General features: G+C 45.3%; 1 protein-coding gene across 1 annotated transcript in view; it reads left to right on the forward strand.

The window, feature by feature from the left end:
* The first annotated feature begins 7,435 nt into the window (after positions 1–7,435).
* The window catches only part of LOC120943451 (conserved oligomeric Golgi complex subunit 7-like), a 31,805-nt gene continuing 17,996 nt past the window's right edge, over positions 7,436–21,244 (forward strand). Inside the window, exons 1-4 of the mRNA XM_040356756.1 lie at positions 7,436–7,554; positions 14,142–14,329; positions 14,420–14,568; positions 20,050–20,166. Of these exons, the coding sequence (XP_040212690.1) occupies positions 14,164–14,329; positions 14,420–14,568; positions 20,050–20,166 (432 nt within the window). The 5' untranslated portion in view covers positions 7,436–7,554; positions 14,142–14,163. The remainder of the gene's footprint in view (positions 7,555–14,141; positions 14,330–14,419; positions 14,569–20,049; positions 20,167–21,244) is intronic.

The following is a 21,244-nucleotide window of genomic DNA, read 5'->3' on the forward strand; positions in this document are numbered from 1 at the left end:
AGTTACTTTATTTGAATTAGCACAAATAAAATGGTGGCAATGTTTAAAAATCCACCTATGTAATAAATGTACCAAATACTGTAATACCAAATACTGTACTAAATGAAAAGTGTAGTATCTATAACAATCCACAAGATGGCCCCAAAACAGCTCCCCCCTTAAAAATGGTTGTAAATTGACATAGATGAATTGTACCTATATGTAAAACTATAATAAGGCTTACCTATAGGTACTGTACATATCCCCTAAATGTGCACCATTTAGGAGATATTTACTGTATATGCAGCCGATGACATTATTGGCGCATTCGCTCTAAAGGAACGGCCACCCGTGCTATTCGTTTAGAAGTCCTGTGTCCTGGCCAGCGGCTCTGGCCAGTCACAAGGCCAGAGTCCACAGACCCGGAAGGAAGACAGGTGAAAATGGATGTGGCCTGCAGCGATGACAATGCATTGGTGGAGGGCGATGCATACTAGCACATCATGCATTTACTTCACAGGTCAAAAAAAAAAAAAATCCGCCTGAGATTCACTTCATCTTTAGACTCTTGCCGACAACCCCACCTACATTTACTGCGGGCAGCGGCTCCTGTGTGCAGAATCATGTACAGGTACAATATACTGCACGTTCAGGTCTGCGCCGTCGCCGGGGACTCGCTCCCTCTGTGATTGCACACAGCGGTAGCCAATTAGCGGGTCCGGCAGACCAGATGTCCAATGGGACCCGCCAATCGTTCCCGACAGAGGCAGAACAGCAGTCTTCCCACAGTTAAAACACGCCCCCCACAGTTAGCAAGCACCGCTTAGGGAAACATTTAACCCTTGTTTGCCTCTGAGGTTAACCCCTTGCCTGCAAGTGTCATTAGTACAGTGACAGTGCATATTTGTTTAGCACTGACCACTGTATTAATGTCACTGGTGTCCAAAAAAGTATCAAAATTGTCCAATTTGTTTGCCCCAATGTCGCAGTCTCATTATAAGATTCTGATTGCCGTCATTACTAGTAAAAATAAATAAAAATTCCATAAAAATATCCCATAGTTTGTAGATGCTATAACTTTTGCGCAAACCAATCAATATATGCGGATTGGGATTTTTACCAAAAACATCTGGCAGAGTACATATTGGCATAAATTGATAAAACAATAAGATCAAAAAAATAAAAATAATTATTGGGTATGTTTTATAGCAGAACGTAAAAAATATATATATATATATATACATGGTAATGCCGCGTACACACGATCGGTTCATCTGATGAAAATGGTCTGATGGACCGTTTTTATCAGACGAACCGATCGTGTGTGGGCCCCATCGTTTTTTTTCCCATCGGTGAAAAAACGTAGAACCTGTTTTAAAATTATCTGATGGTTAAAAAAACGATAGAAAAAATGGATCGTCTGTGGGGAAATCCATTGGTTAAAAATCAACGCATGCTCAGAATCAAGTCGATGCATGCTCGGAAGCATTGAACTTCATTTTTCTCAGCACGTCGTTGTGTTTTACGTCACCACGTTCTGACACGATCGTTTTTTTAACTGATGGGCAAGACTGATGAAAGTCAGCTTCATCGGATATCTGATGAAAAAATCCATCAGACCATTTTCATCGGATGAACCGATCGTGTGTACAGGGCATTTAGTGTTTTCCTGAAGCCATTTATTATCAATCAACTGTGTTTACTCTTTTTTGGTTTCAATGTTTTTATTGATATTTTGACATGAAGAAATAATATGAACAGCGTAATACAATACATTTTGCAGGATGTGAGCATAAAACAGAACAATATATACGTATCAGAAGTAAATCAAATTATATTTGAATAATACATAGAACTTATAGAACAACAAAAGTATAATTAAATAACATAGATAATACAATATTAATATATTGAACAGAATATATCGTAAATAACATATGTATATTAGAGAGAGAGAGAGAGAAAAAAAAAGGGGGGGGGGAATAAAGGGAATAATGTAATCAAGGGGATAAGTGGAAGAATATAATAAGTAAATGTATCCATGTCAAGTCAAGGAGTGGCAGAAGACAGTGTATGGAATTCCGAAGAATTAGTACATTTTATCCAATTAGCCCATGTTTTATGGAACTTAGAAGGTGAATCATTTGCCTGATATATTAGTTCTTCCATTTCTGCAATATTTAGGATTTTTTTAATCCATTCAGAGATATTTGGAGGTGATTTGCTTTTCCAGTGTATCGGTAAACATAATTTTGCAGCATTGATGAGATGTAGTAAAAGAGATTTATTTTAAGTAGAAATAGGTAAGGACATGTGATGTAATAAGTATTGAGCAGGATTATAGTCTAGTTTGTAGTCTGTTATGTGGGAGATCAAGTTATGTACTTCCTTCCAAAAGGGTTGTATACGGGGGCAATCCCACCAGATATGAAGGATTGTACCTTGAGCAGTTGTACATCTCCAACAAAGAGGACTCGTATCAGAGTTAAATTTATGAATCATGTCTGGAGTTTTATACCATCTGGAATATATTTTAAAACCATTTTCTTGTGTTAAAACATTTATAGTGGTTGTAAACCCACTTTTTGTACTTTTACCTACAGGTAAGCCTATAAAAAGGCTTACCTGTAGGTAAGGAGAATATGCATGCACAGGGGGGGGATCTACGGCGAAAGGACCGGCAGCCGCCGGACCTTGCCGAGTTTTAAATCTCCCGCGCGCACGCGACGTCATCGCCGCTCCAGCCAATCACAGCGCTGGAGCGGCGATACCCGGAAGACACGCCGAGGCAAGATGAAATCTCGCTCGGCGTGAACCAGGTAAGTGATACGTACCTCGTTCCGAGGTAAGTATTTCATAATGAGCTAATATGCGGTGCATATTAGCTCATTATGACTTTTCCCTTACAGGAGGAATTTTTTTTTTTTTTAATGCGGGTTTACAACCGCTTTAAAGATCCTTTGTGAATGTGTTCAAAAACATGTTTCCAATCATTTTCAGAAAGGCTAGTATCAAGATCTATTTCCCATTTTTGGCAAGTCAAGTCATTTTTAGGATTGAGGTTAGCAAAAATTAAAGTATAAACGATCAAAATCGTGTGTCTGTGTGGTTCAGAACTAGCACATATTTTTTCAAAAGGAGTAAGATCCTTGTTCCATATTGAAGGTCTTTTGGATTTAATTAAAAGGTTTTTTAATCTGGATATACATGGGATATGGTATATCCCTGTCTGGATAAAGTGTATTGAAGGTGTCGAAGGACACAAAATCGTCTTTATGAAATAGAGAATTAGCTCTAATAGAAGAGGCGAAAGGTAGACCGTTTATGTCAAGATTGGGGATTTTCAAGGGGAAATCTGGATTATGATCAATAGGAGTAATGGGTCCAGGAGAAGAAGCAATTGAAGTTTTTTTACAAAGTAAACGAAAGGTCAGCAAAGTGGGACCCGTGAGAGGGTGGCTTTTATAGTCAATTGGAATTTTGCAAGGATTAATCCATGGTAAGTGTTGTAGGGGTATATCAGAAACCGCTGACTCCAATTCTATCCAAGCTTTACTAGCACTGTGGAAGTGCCCATCGATCACACGGGACAGATGGCAGGGCCAATAGTATTTTTGGATATCTGGCAAAACGATTCCGCCCAATAGTTTAGGAGTAATCAATTTATCCCATTTAATTCTGGGTTGTTTAGAGGCCCAGATACATTTTAAACACATTCTTTTATAGGTGGCAAAGAAAGAAGCTGGTAGTTTAATTGGTATAGCTTGTAGGATGTAAAGAATTCTAGGGAGAATGTTCATTTTCAAAATAGCGGCCCTACCGAACCATGAAAAGAATCCTTTATTCCATTCTTGAAGGTCTTCTTGAATATTTTTAAAAATAGGAATAAAGTTAGAAGAAAATAAATCGTCTAATTTCACAGGTATTCGAATTCCAAGGTATGTTAGGGCGTGTGTGTTTTTACTCTTTTTTAAATCACAATGGCAACAGAAACTACCCAAACGACAATGATCAAAAGTTTACATACCAGTTCTTAATACTGTGTATTGCCCCCTTTAACATCAATGACAGCTTGAAGTCTTTTGTGGATGAGACTTTTTATCTTCTCAGATGGTAAAGCTGCAAAAAGCCTCCAGTTCCTATAAATTCCTGGGCTGTCTTGCATGAACTGCCCGTTTGAGATCTCCCCAGAGTGGCTCAATGATATTGAGGTCAGGAGACTGAAGTGGCCACTCCAGAACCTTCAATTTATTTTGCTGTAGCCAATGACAGGTGGACAATGTATAAAAAGGGGGGTTTTATTGTATAATAACACGTACAAAAAGAATGTTCTAGTAGTTATATATATATATAAATATATATATATAACTACTAGAACATTCTTTTTGTATGTGTTTTTATACATTGTCTACAATTCAATAATTGAGCTGCCCAAAAACCCCACTGGGGGAAATACCCTTGATATATTTTCGGGGTGAGCAGCACTATCTCTCTGCAGATTGTGTTTTCTTTCTTTTTCTATAATGACAGGTGGACCTGGCCTTATGTTTTGGATCATTGTCATGTTGGAATGTCCAAGTCCGTCCCATGCGCAGCTTCCTGGCTGATGAATGCAAATGTTCCTCCAGTATTTTTTGATAACATACTGCATTCATCTTGCCAACAACTTTGACCAACTTTCCTGTGCCTTTGTAGCTCTCACATCCCCAAAACATCAGCGATCCACCTCCGTGTTTTACAGTAGGAATGGTGTACCGTTCATCATAGGTCTTGTTGACTCCTCTCCAAATGTGGTGTTTATGGTTGTGGCCAAAAAGCTCAATTTTGGTCTCATCACTCCAAATGACTTTGTGCCAGAAGGTTTGAGGCTTGCTTCTGTGCTGTTTGGCACATTGTATGTGGGATACTTTGTGGAATTTGCGTAGTAATGGCTTTCTTCTGGCGACTTGCCCATGCAGTCTATCTTTCTTCAAGTGCCTCCTTGTTGTGCATCTTGAAACAGCCACACCACATGTTTTCAGAGAGTCCTGTATTTCACCTGAAGTTATTTGTGTGTTTTTCTTTGCATCCCAAACAATTTTCCTGGCAGTTGTGGCTGAAATTTTAGTTGGTCTACCTGGCCGTGGTTTGGTTTCAACAAAACCCCTCATTTTCCACTTCTTGATTATAGTTTGAACACTGCTGATTGGCATTCTCAAATGGCCAAGAAATCATAAATTCTGCCAGGGTATGTAAACTTATGAGCACAACTGTATATATATTTTTTTTTTTCAAAATTGTCTTTTTGTTTATAGTGCGAAAAATTAAAAACCACAGAGGTACCACCAAAAGAAAACTCTATTTGTGGGGAAAAAAAAGGACATCAATTTTATTTGGGTACAGCGTTGCACGACTGCGCAATTATCAGTTAAAGCGTCGCAGTGCCGTATCGCAAAAAATGGCCTGGAGCTGAAGCGGTTAAAAGTAAAAAACACAATCAATAAGAGTTTACTACACACAGTACAGTCACTATAAAATAAACAACATTCTTGGTTCTTTAATGAATACTTTAAGGTTGCATATAAACCTTGCTCTTTTTTGAAATCTTTGGGTATTAGGTGATCCTGAATAAAAAATATTTCCCTTCTACAGAACTTTATAAATTTCTCACTATGAAGGAAATGGGTTTAAGACTTCAAAACAGGAATAAACCGTTTTCCTGACAAGACTCCATGGCAGCAACGTGTGGGTTAGCCCCACCTCCATAACTACTCTATAGGACACCTCTCCCATAAATCTTTGCTCTGGACTATAGGCCGCGTTCCTTTTTTGTCCTCCTCCGTAGGACCAAGTCGATGGTTCTCCTACCTAAAGGTGACTCCCCTGCAATCAGGATCGGCCGAGGGACCAGGTTTCACGTCCCTCCAACAAGCCTTGACTGTTAAGCAGGGTATGGAGCATATAAGCAGAGTAGCGCTGAAGAAGCTGGAAGCCTGGCCATGGGCAGGCAAGCGTGCACAGGCCAGATTACCTAGCTATCGGCAGGTGGCAATTATCTGCAAAGTCCGGTGTGTGGGTGGTCCTCTCGGTCTAGGCGATCGTATAGTGGTGAGACAAACTACACTTTCTCATTGCAGCAGTGTTCGTTGTTATATACTGTTTGTCCCCTGTTCCTGTTCCCTTCTAGTGTCATTTACCTGGAGCATGGCGGATGGTTCCTTCTGCGCTCCAGCCATCTCACTCTCTTCCGGGTCCCAGCGTGCGCTCTGCACATGCGCGAGCCTGAATGAAAAGGAGGCCTGTTCGCGCAAGCTTCTCGTTCCTGGCGCTGACGTCACACAGAGCCAATTTTAAATTCCTGGGGAAGCCAGCAGAGCCTCGGGAATGTTTGTGGGCTTATGCGATGACTTCCCCAGGGCTCTGGCTCGGTTTTCCCAGGTAAGGATCGGTTCAGGGAGGGGATGGATGTCCTCTTTTTGCAGCCTCACGTCATGGATACCTCACTGCCCCCTAGTGGCCAGCCCTCTTGCAGCAGGTATGCATTAAGGTGGAGGAGTGAGGTACAGGGAACCAGTCTTAAGCGTATTCTCTCTCTTCTCTTTTCCACAGCCCTTCTAGGTCTAATGAACAGAACGGTTCCCGCAGAAGAAGGGGTTTGTCAAAATCACACTGCCGGCACTCCTCTTCCAGGTCCAGGCACCACGGCTCTCCGTCTGGTTCCAGACACCACAGTAGAGATCCTCCTCACACCTCCCTCTTCTTAACCCAGCAAGGGGACAGGAAAATCATGTTGGGGGTATAGGGCCCAGGTCTCTGGTGGCAAATCCCTCTGTGACCACTGTTTTTCCAAAGCAGCAGATGAGAGGGAGGGTGCACCTACACTGTAACTGCACTCTGTAACTGCACTCCTCATCTCCGCGCCCCTTCCTGTACCCCTCACCTCCAGGCCCCAACTGTACCCCTCAACACCTACACTGTAACTGCACTCCTCACCTCCTGGCCCCGTCCTGTACCCCTCACCTCTGGGTTCCTTCCTGTACCCCTCACCTCCGGGCCCCTTCCTGTACCCCTCACCTCCTGGCCCCTTTCTGCACTCCTCACCTCTGGGCCCCTTCCCGTACCCCTCACTTTCAGGCCCCTCCTCTTCACCTCCCCTCGGGAGTCTTTCTTTACTCATCTCTGGGCCCATGCCTCTCTCCTCCGGCTCCCTCCTGTGCTGCTTAATTCTGGGCCCCTCCTCTACACCTCGGGGCCTCTCCCTGTACACCCCTGACGTTCTCTCAGTTTACACACACACCTCGCTACAGCAGACATCACACAAATCAGGGCAACCTCAGGGCTCGGCGCCCCGTACAGGATATATATCCCCGCCAATCACACTCTCTTCTATCCCTCTTCTAGTGCATCGCGCCGCCCCGCCCCTTCTACACACACAGCATGGCACATTGTGACTTCCCACAACTACCAATAAAGTTGGATGGACAGGAACTGATGTCACGCGTCGTGTCACCATGGCTCCTGTGGCCATCCAGGAAGTGTAGCGGAGACAGGAATCTCCGGGAGCCGGAGAAGTGGGAGAGGGGCCGGGTGTCACCAGTATGTAGATCTGCAGAGTGGTTTGTATAAGATTACACACGGGGCTCATGTTATCTGCTGAGGAGGTACAGAGATGTCATGTCTGAGTGTAGGGATGAGGGATGATCAGAGGTGTCATGTCAGAGTGTAGGGATGAGGGATGATCAGAGGTGTCATGTCAGAGTGTAGGGATGAGAGATGATCAGAGGTGTCATGTCTGAGTGGAGGGATGAGGGATGATCGGAGGTCTCATGTCAGAGTGTAGGGATGAGGGATGATCGGAGGTGTCATGTCTGAGTGTAGGGATAAGAGATGATCAGAGGTGTCATGTCTGAGTGTAGAGATGAGAGATGATCGGAGATGTCATGTCAGAGTGTAGGGATGAGAGATGATCAGAGGTGTCATGTCAGAGTGTAGGGATGAGGGATCAGAGATGTCATGTCCGAGTGGAGGGATGAGGGATGATCGGAGGGGTCATGTCAGAGTGTAGAGATGAGGGATGATCGGAGGTGTCATGTCAGAGTGTAGGGATGAGGGATGATCGGAGGTCTCATGTCAGAGTGTAGGGATGAGGGATGTTCAGAGGTGTCATGTCAGAGTGTAGGGATGAGGGATGATCGGAGGTCTCATGTCTGAGTGAAGGGATGAGGGATGATCAGAGGGGTCATGTCCTAGTGTAGGGATGAGGGATGATCAGAGATGTCATGTCCTAGTGTAGGGATGAGGTATGATCGGAGGGGTCATGTCAGAGTGTAGGGATGAGGGATGATCGGAGGTCTCATGTCAGAGTGTAGGGATGAGGGATGATCGGAGGTGTCATGTCAGAGTGTAGGGATGAGGGATGATCGGAGGGGTCATGTCCGAGTGTAGGGATGATCAGAGGTGTCATGTCAGAGTGTAGGGATGAGGGATGATCAGATGTGTCATGTCAGAGTGTAGGGATGAGGGATGATCGGAGGTCTCATGTCCTAGTGTAGGGATGAGGGATGATCGGAGGTGTCATTTTAGAGTGTAGGGATGAGGGATGATCGGAGGTGTCATGTCCTAGTGTAGGGATGAGGGATGATCGGAGGTGTCATTTCAGAGTGTAGGGATGAGGGATGATCGGAGGTGTCATGTCCTAGTGTGGGGATGAGGGATGATCAGAGGTGTCATGTCAGAGTGTAGGGATGAGGGATGATCGGAGGTGTCATGTCAGAGTGTAGGGATGAGGGATGATCGGAGGTGTCATGTCAGAGTGTAGGGATGAGGGATGATCGGAGGGGTCATGTCAGAGTGTAGGGATGAGGGATGATCAGAGGTGTCATGTCTGAGTGTAGGGATGAGGGATGATCGGAGGTCTCATGTCAGAGTGTAGGGATGAGGGATGATCGGAGGTGTCATGTCAGAGTGTAGGGATATGAGCTGATCGGAGGTGTCATGTCAGAGTGTAGAAATGAGGGATGATCAGAGGTGTCATGTCCGAGTGTAGAGATGAGGGATGATCGGAGGTCTCATGTCTGAGTGTAGGGATGAGGGATGATCGGAGGTGTCATGTCTGAGTGTAGGGATGAGGGATGATCGGAGGTGTCATTTCAGAGTGTAGGGATGAGGGATGATCGGAGGTGTCATGTCCTAGTGTGGGGATGAGGGATGATCAGAGGTGTCATGTCAGAGTGTAGGGATGAGGGATGATCGGAGGTGTCATGTCAGAGTGTAGGGATGAGGGATGATCAGAGGTGTCATGTCAGAGTGTAGGGATGAGGGATGATCGGAGGTGTCATGTCAGAGTGTAGGGATGAGGGATGATCGGAGGGGTCATGTCAGAGTGTAGGGATGAGGGATGATCGGAGGTGTCATGTCAGAGTGTAGGGATGAGGGATGATCAGAGGTGTCATGTCAGAGTGTAGGGATGATCGGAGGTCTCATGTCAGAGTGTAGGGATGAGAGATGATCAGAGGTGTCATGTCTGAGTGTAGGGATGAGGGATGATCAGAGGGGTCATGTCCTAGTGTAGGGATGAGGGATGATCGGAGGTGTCATGTCCTAGTGTGGGGATGAGGGATGATCAGAGGTGTCATGTCAGAGTGTAGGGATGAGGGATGATCGGAGGTGTCATGTCAGAGTGTAGGGATGAGGGATGATCGGAGGTGTCATGTCAGAGTGTAGGGATGAGGGATGATCGGAGGGGTCATGTCAGAGTGTAGGGATGAGGGATGATCAGAGGTGTCATGTCTGAGTGTAGGGATGAGGGATGATCAGAGGTGTCATGTCTGAGTGTAGGGATGAGGGATGATCGGAGGTCTCATGTCAGAGTGTAGGGATGAGGGATGATCGGAGGTGTCATGTCAGAGTGTAGGGATATGAGCTGATCGGAGGTGTCATGTCAGAGTGTAGAAATGAGGGATGATCAGAGGTGTCATGTCAGAGTGTAGGGATGAGGGATGATTGAAGGTGTCATGTCAGAGTGTAGGGATGAGGGATGATCGGAGGTGTCATTTCAGAGTGTAGGGATGAGGGATGATCGGAGGTGTCATGTCCTAGTGTGGGGATGAGGGATGATCAGAGGTGTCATGTCAGAGTGTAGGGATGAGGGATGATCGGAGGTGTCATGTCAGAGTGTAGGGATGAGGGATGATCGGAGGTGTCATGTCCTAGTGTGGGGATGAGGGATGATCAGAGGTGTCATGTCAGAGTGTAGGGATGAGGGATGATCGGAGGGGTCATGTCAGAGTGTAGGGATGAGGGATGATCAGAGGTGTCATGTCTGAGTGTAGGGATGAGGGATGATCGGAGGTGTCATGTCAGAGTGTAGGGATGAGGGATGATCAGAGGTGTCATGTCTGAGTGTAGGGATGAGGGATGATCGGAGGTCTCATGTCAGAGTGTAGGGATGAGGGATGATCGGAGGTGTCATGTCAGAGTGTAGGGATATGAGCTGATCGGAGGTGTCATGTCAGAGTGTAGAAATGAGGGATGATCAGAGGTGTCATGTCCGAGTGTAGAGATGAGGGATGATCGGAGGTCTCATGTCTGAGTGTAGGGATGAGGGATGATCGGAGGTGTCATGTCCGAGTGTAGAGATGAGGGATGATCGGAGGTCTCATGTCAGAGTGTAGGGATGAGGGATGATCGGAGGTGTCATGTCAGAGTGTAGGGATGAGGGATGATCGGAGGGGTCATGTCAGAGTGTAGGGATGAGGGATGATCAGAGGTGTCATGTCAGAGTGTAGAAATGAGGGATGATCAGAGGTGTCATGTCCGAGTGTAGGGATGAGGGATGATTGGAGGGGTCATGTCCTAGTGTCAGAGTGTAGGGATGAGGGATAGTCTTCTTTGTGTTGCAGTGTGGATGCATTGCTGACTATTGTTGTTTTGTAGTGAATGCCACTGCAGTGTTGTGCGTTAATGCATATGTATGCCTGTGTTCTGTCAGATTACGGGTTGCCTAATCTGACAGAACAACTGCTCATTACCACAATGCTCTGGTGTGAAGCTAGCTTTAGGGGAGGAATCTAATATAAGACTAAGGCCCCATACTCACGAGCAAACATGTCTGCTGAAACTGGCCCGCAGGCCAGTTTCAGCAGACATGTTTGGTCGTGTGTGGGCGCGAGCGGGCCGAATTCCAGCAAACATTTGCCCGCCGGGCCTTTTCCCAGCAGACAAATATTCCTGGACTTGTTTTAAAACAGTCCGCTGGAATTCAGCCCGCTCGGACATGTACGGTCGTCAGTACAGACCTACCGTACATGTCCAGGCGCCCGCCGTCCCTCGCATGCGTCGAATGACTTCGACGCATGCGTGGAAGCATTTTAAAGGCGGGCCGCGCACGTCGCCGCGTCATTGTCGCGGCGACACCGCGTCATCGACGCGGCGACACCGCGGACACGCCCCGCGTATTGTTTACGCGCGGACTTCTGTACGATGGTGTGTACAACCATCGTACAGAAGCCCTCTGGCAGACATGTATGGTGAAAACGGTCCGACGGACCGCTTTCACCATACATGTTTGTCCGTGTGTACCCGGCCTAAGAAGTAAGGCTTGCCTGACTCAGCCCACATGTGTTTTTACCAGACATGGAAGAAGCAGATGCCAAGGCTGGTGTCCATTGTGTCGGGGAAGTTGAGTGGCTTTGCTTTTCATTGCAAGGCACTGTTATTAGATATGTGGTTAGGGGGGTTTGTATGGCTTATATGTACTAATGACTTTAGTCTTTTTTTAAAAAATGTTGTTCTTCTAAATATCTGCGGAAACATCATGGAATGTGCAAAAAAGACCGAAGCACCTTTAATTTTACACAACCTGTGCATTTGTACTCGGCCCCCTTTACTTTCATACCCCTAACTAAAATCCAGATGTCACCTAATAAGTAAACCTGTGTGTAATTTTTAATCTCAGTATAAATACAGCTATTCTGTGAAGCCCTCAGAGGTTTGTTAGAGAACCTTAGTGAACAAACAGCATCATGAAGGCCAAATGAACACATCAGACAGGTCAGGGGTAACATTGTGGAGAAGTTTAAAGCAGGGTTAAGTTATGGAAAAATATCCCAAGCTTTGAACATCTCACGGAGCACTGTTCAATCCATCATCGGAAAATGGAAAGAGTATGGCACAACTGCAAACCTACCAAGACATGGCCATCTACCTAAACTGACAGGCTGGGCAAGGAGATCATTAATCAGAGAAGCAGCCAAGAGGCCCATGATAACTCTGGAGGAGCTGCAGAGATCCACAGCTCAGATGGGAGAATCTGTCCACAGGACAACTATTGGTCGTGCAAATCTGGCCTTTATGGAAGAGTGGCAAGAAGAAAGCCATTGTTGAAGGAAAGCCATAAGAAGTGCCATTTCCAGTTTGTGAGAAGCCATGTGGGGGACACAGCAAACAGGTGGAAGAAGGAGCTCTGGTCAGATGAGACCAAAATGTAACTTTTTGGTCTAAAAGCAAAACACTATTAGCCAGATTCAGAAAGACTGGCTTAACGTTGTGCGGGCGTATCGTATCTCCGATACACTACGCCGCCGCAACTTAGAGAGGCAGGTACCGTATTCACAAACAACTTGTCCTAAGTTACGGAGGCGTAGTGTAAATGGGCCGGCGTAAGCCTGCGTAATTCAAAGTAGGCTGGTAGTGGGCGTGTTGTATGGTAATGAATCGTGACCCCACGTAAATGACGCGCCTAACGAACGGCGCATGCGCCGTCCGTGGGCGTATCCCAGTGCGCATGCTCAAAATCACGTTGCAAATAGTCGATGCTTTCGACGTGAAGGTAACCTACGCCCAGCCCCATTCACGTACGACTTGCGCAAACGACATGAAATTCTACAGCTGTTCCGACGTCCATACTTAACATTGGCTGCACCATCTTTTAGGCGGCTTATATTTACGCCTGAAAAACGCCTTACGTAAACGGCGTAGCTTACTGCGACGGGCGTACGTACGTTCGTGAATAGGCATATCTTGCTGATTTACATATCCTAGGCGTAAATCAACTTACACGCCCCTAGCGGCCAGCGTAAATAGGCAGCTAAGATACTAGGAGAATTACGCCGGTCGTATCTTAGCAACTGAGAAGCGTATCTCATTTTGAGAATACACTTAAAGAAACGACGGCGCGGATTTGGACTTACGACGGCGTATCTACTGATACGCCGTCGTAAGTCTTTCTGAATCTGGCTATATGTGTGGCAGGAAACTAACACTGCACATCACCCTGAACACACCTTCCCCACCGTGAAACATGGTGGTGGTAGTATCATGTTGTGGGGATGCTTTTCTTCAGCAGGGACAGAGAAGCTGGTCAGAGTGGTTGGAAAGATGGATAGAGCCAAATACAGGGCAATTTTAGCAGAAAACCTGTTAGCGTCTGCAAAAGGCTCGAGACTGGGGCGGAGGTTCACCATCCAGCAAGACAACGACCCGAAACATACAGCCAGAGCTACAATGGAATGGTTTAGAACTTTAGATCCAAGCATATTCATGTGTTAGAATGGGCCCGTCAAAGTCCAGACCTAAATCCAATTGAGAATCTGTGGCAAGACTTTAAAATTGCTGTTCACAGACACTCTCCATCCAATCTGACAGAGCTTGAGCTATTTTGTAAAGAAGAATGGGCAAAAATGTCACTCTCTAGATGTGCAAAGCTGGAAGAGACATCCCCAAAAAGACTTGCAGCTGTAATTGCAGCGAAAGGCGGTTCTACAAAGTATTGACTCAGGGGGGCTGAATACAAATGTACCCCACACTTTTCACATATTTATTTGTAAAAAATAAAATAAAAAAAACATTTATCATTTTCCTTCCACTTCACAATTATGTGCCACTTTGTGTTGGTCTATCACATAAAATACCAATAAAATATATTTAAGTTTTTGACAAAATGCGGAAAATTTCAAGGGGTATGAATACTTTTTCTAAGCACTGTATTGGGGCCAATTTAGACAGAAGCCAATTAACCTACCAGCATGTCTTTGGAGTTAAAGGGAGAACATGCAACCTCCAGGCAGGTAGTGTCATGGTAGGGATTCAAACCAATGACTCTAATGCTGCTAGATGGAAGTGCTAACCACTTAGCCATTCATTTATAAATGATCTGTTATCCCTTGTTTGTGGTTCTTTCATAGCCCCCCAGGTGTGTCCTGTGCAATGGATTTCTCCCGGTTTCTAGCAGATGACTTTGAGGTGAAGGACTGGGTGAACGCCGCCTTTAAGTCGGTACAGAAAGATGCTCCCGGAAAGGTAGATGCACACGCTGCAACCTTAGTTATGAAACTACAGCTCTTCATCCAGGAGGTGAACAACTCGGTTGAAGGTATTATAATAACGTTTTTTTTCTAAGTTGTAGTGTTTGCGGAGAGAGCTGATGACTGACTGGGGTTCCTTTTTTTTTTTTTTTATATAGAAAGTAGCCATCAGGCCCTGCAGAACATGCCGAGAGTCCTGCGTGATATAGAGGCCCTCAGACAGGAGGCCGCCTTCCTAAAGGAACAAATGATTCTCGTTAAAGAAGACATAAAGAAGTTTGAGCAGGACACCGCCCAGTCCATGCAGGTGAGCATTGAGGGGCTCTGCTTTATTATTTCTGGACATGGACGTCACAAATGTCAGCCGCTCAGCTTGCTAGAGACAGGAGAAAATCACTTGATTCCATTTTGGCCCCTTTTACAAAGGCGATGCGATCAGCTCCGCCGCTCAGTTTTTCAGTGTTGATTATAATCAATAAATCGTCAGTGCTAATTGAAAAAACATTATCATACATTCTTCACCAAGATAGGCATTGGGATGGATTTACTAAAACTGGAGAGTGCAAAATAGAGGACGACCGATATGGGTTTTTCTCTGGCCGATGCCGATATTTAGAAATCTGGGCGGCCGATGGGCGATATATGATGCCGATTTTTGAGGCCGATATTTTAGGCTGATTTTTTTTGGTGGCACTGGATGGCACTAATTGGCACTGGAAGATGGCACTAGCAGAAGGCACTTATTGGCACTGGATGGCACTGAAAGATGGTACTAGCAGATGGCACTGATTGGCAGGTGGCACTTATTGGCACTGGCTGGTGGCACTAATTGACACTAGCACACTAGCAGGTGGCACTGATTGGCAGATGGCACTGGTTGGCACTATCAGGTGACACTGGCAAGTGGCACTGGTTGGCAGGTGGCACTAATTGGCATTGGCAGGTGGCACTGATGGCTTTAGTTGTCACTGGTAGGTGGCACTGGATTGCACTGGCAGATGGCATTGGATGGAAGGTGGCACTAATTGGCACTGGATGGTAGCACTGGTATTGCCACTGACAGATGGCACTGGATAGCAAGTGGCACTAATTGGCACTGGCGCAAAAAAAAAATGGTGTCACCCCCCTCAGTACAGACCCCCTCTCCCTCCAGTATAGACATCCCCCCCCCCCCTGCTACAGACACCAGAGAGCGGTGTGTGTCCCACGAGCGCGGGCCCCTCCTCCTCTGTGGGCGTAAACAGAGAGGAGGGTCGCCACGCTGGGTGTACCAAGATGGCCGCGACTCCAGAGCTAGGCCTAAGCCGCAGTATTTCCTGATGCTGTGACCGCGGCGGCAATCCACAGATCCACGGATTGCCGCCGCGGTCACAGCATCAGGAAAGGCCGTGGCTTCGGCCTAGCTCCGGATCCGAGGCACCGCTAGCGGCCATGTAAAATATCGGCCTAATTTGGATAAAAATCGGCCGATGCCGATTTCTCCAAAACGGCCAAATATCGGCCGATATATCGGTCGACCTCTAGTGCAAAATCTGGTGCAGCTGTGCATAGAAACCAATCCGCTTCCAGTTTTTTTTTTTTTTTTTTGACAAAGCTTAACCACTTAAAGACCTCAGGTGTTTTTCAGATTTGGTGTTTGCAAGACTAAAACATTTTTTTCTGCTAGAAAATTACTTAAAACCCCCAAACATTATATATTTTTTTTTCTAACACCCTAGAGAATAAAATGGCGGTCATTGCAATACTTTTTGTCACACCGTATTTGCGCAGCAGTCTTACAAGCGCACTTTTTTTGGAAAAAAAATCACTTTTTTGAATTAAAAAATAAGACAACAATAAATTTGGCCCAATTTTTTTATATATTGTGAAAGATAATGTTACGCCGAGTAAAATGATACCCAACATGTCACGCTTTAAAATTGCGCCCGCTCGTGGCATGGCGTCAAACTTTTACCCTTAAAAATCTAGATAGGCGACGTTTAAAAAATTCTATAAGTTGCATTTTTTGAGCTACAGAGTAGCTCTAGGGCTATAATTATTGCTCTCGCTCTAACGATCGCGGCGATACCTCACTTGTGTGATTTGAACACCGTTTTCATATGCGGGCGCTACTCACGTATGCGTTCGCTTCTGCGCGCGAGCTCGTCAGGACGGGGTGCTTTAAAAAAATTTTTTTTTTGTTTTCTTATTTAATTTTATTGATTTTATTATTTTTTACACTAAAATATAAAAAAAAAAAAAATGATCACTTTTATTCCTATTACAAGGAATGTAAACATCCCTTGTAATAGAAAAAAGCATGACAGGTCCTCTTAAATATGAGATCTGGGGTCAAAAAGACCTCAGATCTCATATTTAGGCTTAAATGCAAAAAAAAAAAAAAAAAAAGGAAAATTTGTTATTTAAAAAAATGACAGAAAAAAAATTGTCTCTTTAAGAGGCTGGGCGGGACTGACGTTTTGACGTCACTTCCGCCCAGCAGAGCTATGAGGACGGGTGGGGGCCATCTTGCCCTCACTCAAGTCCTCACTCTCCTGGCGGCAGCATCGGATCTCCTCCGCCGCTACCGACGGCTCCGGTAAGCGGCGGAGGGCGCGGAAAAGCGGCGGGAGGGGGGGGGGGGCCCTCTCCCGCCACCGATAACGGCGATCTCGCGGCGAATCCGCCGTGGAGACCGCCGTTATCGTTTACACGGCCGCCAGCTGAAAACATGGATATCTCAGTTGTGGCAGCAGCTGCTGCCGTTACTGAGATATCCATGTTTAAAAAGAGGACGTACATATACAGTGGGGGGTCCGTAAGTGGTTTTTAAAGCAGACCTTCAGTCATTTTTTCAACTTTCAATATATTAAATCCTCTGCTCTTGTTTTAACTTGGATAGTAAAACATTGTTTTCTTCCACTAAATTCCTTTATACAGCCCACTTCCTGTTTCTTGTCTGGTAAAAAAGCCTAGGCTTATGACATCAAACCTCGTTTTCTCGCTCTTGCTCTCTCGCTCATCATAGGAGGGCCAATGAGAGCTGGAGGTGTGTGTCTGTTTAAATCTCGGAAGTGAACAGGCAGCAGCTTCAGCTGCCCACAGTTATAATGGATGCAGCCAGACTTTTCTGCAGCATATTTGGCAAGTACAGAATCACAGTATATATAAAATATGCAAAGTGGTTGGAGGGAAGCTTCAGAATGGCAAAGATGTTTTTATTACAAATTATGTGAGCAGACTGCAGCTCCTCTGGATGTAAACCCCCATACACCCATTGAAGTGAACAGCCTCAGATGATACACAGAGATGAAACAAATCTCCCTGCATACGTTTTACATTTAAATCTGCTGTCTTCAACTTTATATACTGTTTAGAAACTTCAGATCCTGTCATGCTGCGTACACACGATCAGTCCATCCAATGAGAACGGCCCGATGGACCGCTGTCATAGGTTAAAAAAAACGATCGTGTCAGAACGCTGTGACGTAAAACACAACGACGTGCTGGAAAAAAACGAAGTTCACTGCTTCCAAGCATGCGTCGACTTGATTCTGAGCATGCGTGGATTTTTAACCGATGGTTGTGCGTACTAACGATCGGTTTTGACCTATCGGTTAGGTATCCATTGGTTAAATTTTAAAGCAAGTTGGCTTTTTTTTAACCGAAGGTTAAATAACCTATGGGGCCCACACACGATCGGTTTGGACCGATGTAAATCAGACTGTTGTCCTCTGGCTATCCTATCGTGTGTACGAGGCCTTAGATTTTCTTGTCCTGTTACACAGAGTGTGATGTCTGGGCATACAGCCAAGATAGCTTAAATTGCTGATTGGAGGAAAGGCACACACTCCCTCTCATCATAGGCAGAGACTATCAGAGGTGTTTTGTAATAGGGCCAGCTCCCTGCTAATCTATTTCAGCAACCTTCCCAGACAGAAATGTCAGGCTGCTTTTATCTTATGTGTCCAAGAATTTGTCAGGAGTTATCTGGCTGATAACAAAGGAATGGGTCAGGAGAGAGCTATGAAGAGAGATAACAAAATGCTGCAGATATATGTGCCCAGCTCAAATTTCATGAATTGTGTTTACATCCACTTTAAGTGAACAAGCTGAAGTTTGAAGCTGATTGGCTACCATGCAGAGCTGCACCAGATTTTTGCACCCTCCAGTTTTACTAAATCGACCCCACTGTGCCTTTCCAACACAGAAACTGCTACATTGGAATTGTAACATATAAAGCACGCCAATGGATCAGCAATCAACGTAATTCTTGGGAATAAACTGTATTTCATTAAGTAGAATAATCTATTGATTTATATTGATACGTTTGCAGTAATTACAACTGCCACATGCAGATGTGCTTTTTTTGCTTGCAAGGGTCCCTTTGCGTTTTTTCCTGTATAGAAACTGTTAACTAAGCTATTATTAGTATGCTGCCTGCCTGCAGTATATACTGTTATGGGAAGTGGTCAAACAAACCTAGACACTTGGGGGAGTTCCCAGTATTTGGATACCAATATTTGCTCATCACTTCTCTAACCCAATGAAGTTGCCTGGTGTATCTTGTGATCGGTTTCACCTTATCTCTTTATTTTGGTTTGCCTAACCCATGACAACAGAGTGACAATCACTAGATTCTTCCCACCAGACCTCGACAAAATCCGGGCGCCAGCTCGCAATTGCGACAAGAAGGCCGCACAGCCTCGGCCTCAATTACCGGCCATTGCGGGCCCGCCGCGATCACAGGATCCTGTGTCTCCGTGCGCCCCCACCGCCGCGCGATTGCGGCAGGCTTGCAACGGCCGGTAATTTAGGCCGCGGCTTTGCAGCCTTGTAAAGGCCCAAGCTGCCTTCTGTGACCTGGCGCCATCTGGTGGTGGCTGTTGGCATTACAAGTAAAACAGCAGTTCTAATGTGTGTGTGTGTGTGTTTTTTCTTTTTTTTTTTTTTACGGTTTTCACTGCCATTTCCTTCCCTCTAATTAGAACCCCCAAACATTATGTATATTTTTTTATTCTAACACCCTAGAGAATAAAATGGCGATTGTTGCAATACTTTCTGTCACACCGTATTTGCGCAGCGGTCTTACAAGCGCACTTTTTTGGGGAAAAAATCACTTTTTTTAATAAAAAAATAAGACAACAGTAAAGTTATCCCAATTTTTTTTTTATATTGTGAAAGATAATGTTACGCCGAGTAAATTGATACCCAACATGTCACGCTTCAAAATTGCGTCCGCTCGTGGAATGCCGACAAACTTTTACCCTTTAAAATCTCCATAAGCGACATTTAAAAAATTCTACAGGTTGCATGTTTTCGGCTGCAGAGGAGGTCTAGAATTAGTGCTCTCGCTCTAACGATCGCGGCGATACCTCACGCGTGGTTTGAATACCGTTTACATATGCGGGCGCTACTCACGTATGTGTTCGCTTCTGCGCGGGAGCTTGGCGGGATGGGCGCGTTTTCTGGCTCCTAACTTTTTTAGCTGGCTCCTAAATTCCAAGAAAATTTGTCAAACCCTGCTTCCCACCCAAAGCAAACGGCATGGATAGAGGAATCTCCAAGGGAGCCGCAGCTGCTGGCACTGTCAGACAGAAACTGCACCCGATATCCAGCCAAAAATGTTCTACCTGGTTTGGTTGATTGTTTTTCAAATGGACTTTTGGTGCTTGCAGGGTCACCCACTCTGCAATTCTTGTGAAAGTTTTTCTGTTCATGGGTTTAGCTATTTTTTTTTTTTTATAATTTAGTCTGGGATTTATAAAATACATTTTATTATCTGATGACATGACTGTTCTCTGTGCAGGTCCTAGTGGAGATGGATAAAGTAAAGTCACGCATGCAGTTAGCGGAGGAGTCCCTGCAGGAAGCTGATAAGTGGAGCACGCTTAGTGCAGATATTGAGGAAACCTTTAAAACTCAGGTAAGTTCCTTGTGGTATATGCATCATTATTTTTATTTATTGTACTATCTCACTTCTGCTAATGTGTGTTTTTTTTTTTACAAGGATAAAAGTGGTTCTTTGGTCAGTTTTGGAAAGATTAAAAGTCAGCAGCTACAAAAAACTGTAGCTGCTGTCTTGGTCCTGCTGGTCCAAGGATCCAGCGCCATCCTCACCCAATCCTGTTCTTCACCAGTCCTTAGGTCCCTGGCATGTTAACTGTAGGCATCCGGCTGTGACACCTTGGCCCGGATTCTCAAACGAGTTATGCCGGCGTATCTCCAGATACGCCGTCGTAACTCTGAGTCCGAGCCGTCGTATCTATGCGCCTGATTCTTATAATCAGTTACGCATAGATTTGTATTAGATCCGACCGGCGTAAGTCTCTTACGCCGTCGTATCTTAACTGCATATTTACGCTGGCCGCTAGGGGCGTGTACGCTGATTTACGCCTAGAAATATGTAAATCAGCTAGATACGCGAATTTGCGAACGTATGCCCGGCCGATGCAGTACAGATATGCCGTTTACGTTAGGCTTTTCCCGGCGTAAAGTTACCCCTGCTATATGAGGTGTAGATGCGGCGTACCAATGTTAAGTATGGACGTCGTTCCCGCGTCGAATTTTGAAAATTTTACGTTGTTTGCGTAAGTCGTTCGCGAATAGGGCTGGGCGTCATTTACGTTCACGTCAAAAGCATTGGCTTCTTGCGGGTTAATTTGGAGCATGCGCACTGGGATACTTTCACGGATGGCGCATGCGCCGTTCGTAAAAAGCGTCATTTACGTGGGGTCACAAAAAATTTACATAACACATGCCCACATCTACCACATTTGAATTAGGCAGGCTTACGCCGGCCTATTTACGCTACGCCGCCGCAACTTTCGTTTGAGAATACGGCACTTGCCTGTAAAAGTTGCGGAGGCGTAACGTAAATAGGATACGTCACCCCCACACAAAGATACGCCATTCTACGTGAATCCGGGCCCTTGTGTCTTCAAAGCCAGCTGCACATGCACAAAATGGGCTGCGCTTTTATTGTCCCGCAGCTCTCTGGGACC

The sequence above is a fragment of the Rana temporaria genome, chromosome 6, assembly GCF_905171775.1.
Source record: "Rana temporaria chromosome 6, aRanTem1.1, whole genome shotgun sequence".
In the NCBI taxonomy this organism is placed as follows: Eukaryota; Metazoa; Chordata; class Amphibia; order Anura; family Ranidae; genus Rana; species Rana temporaria.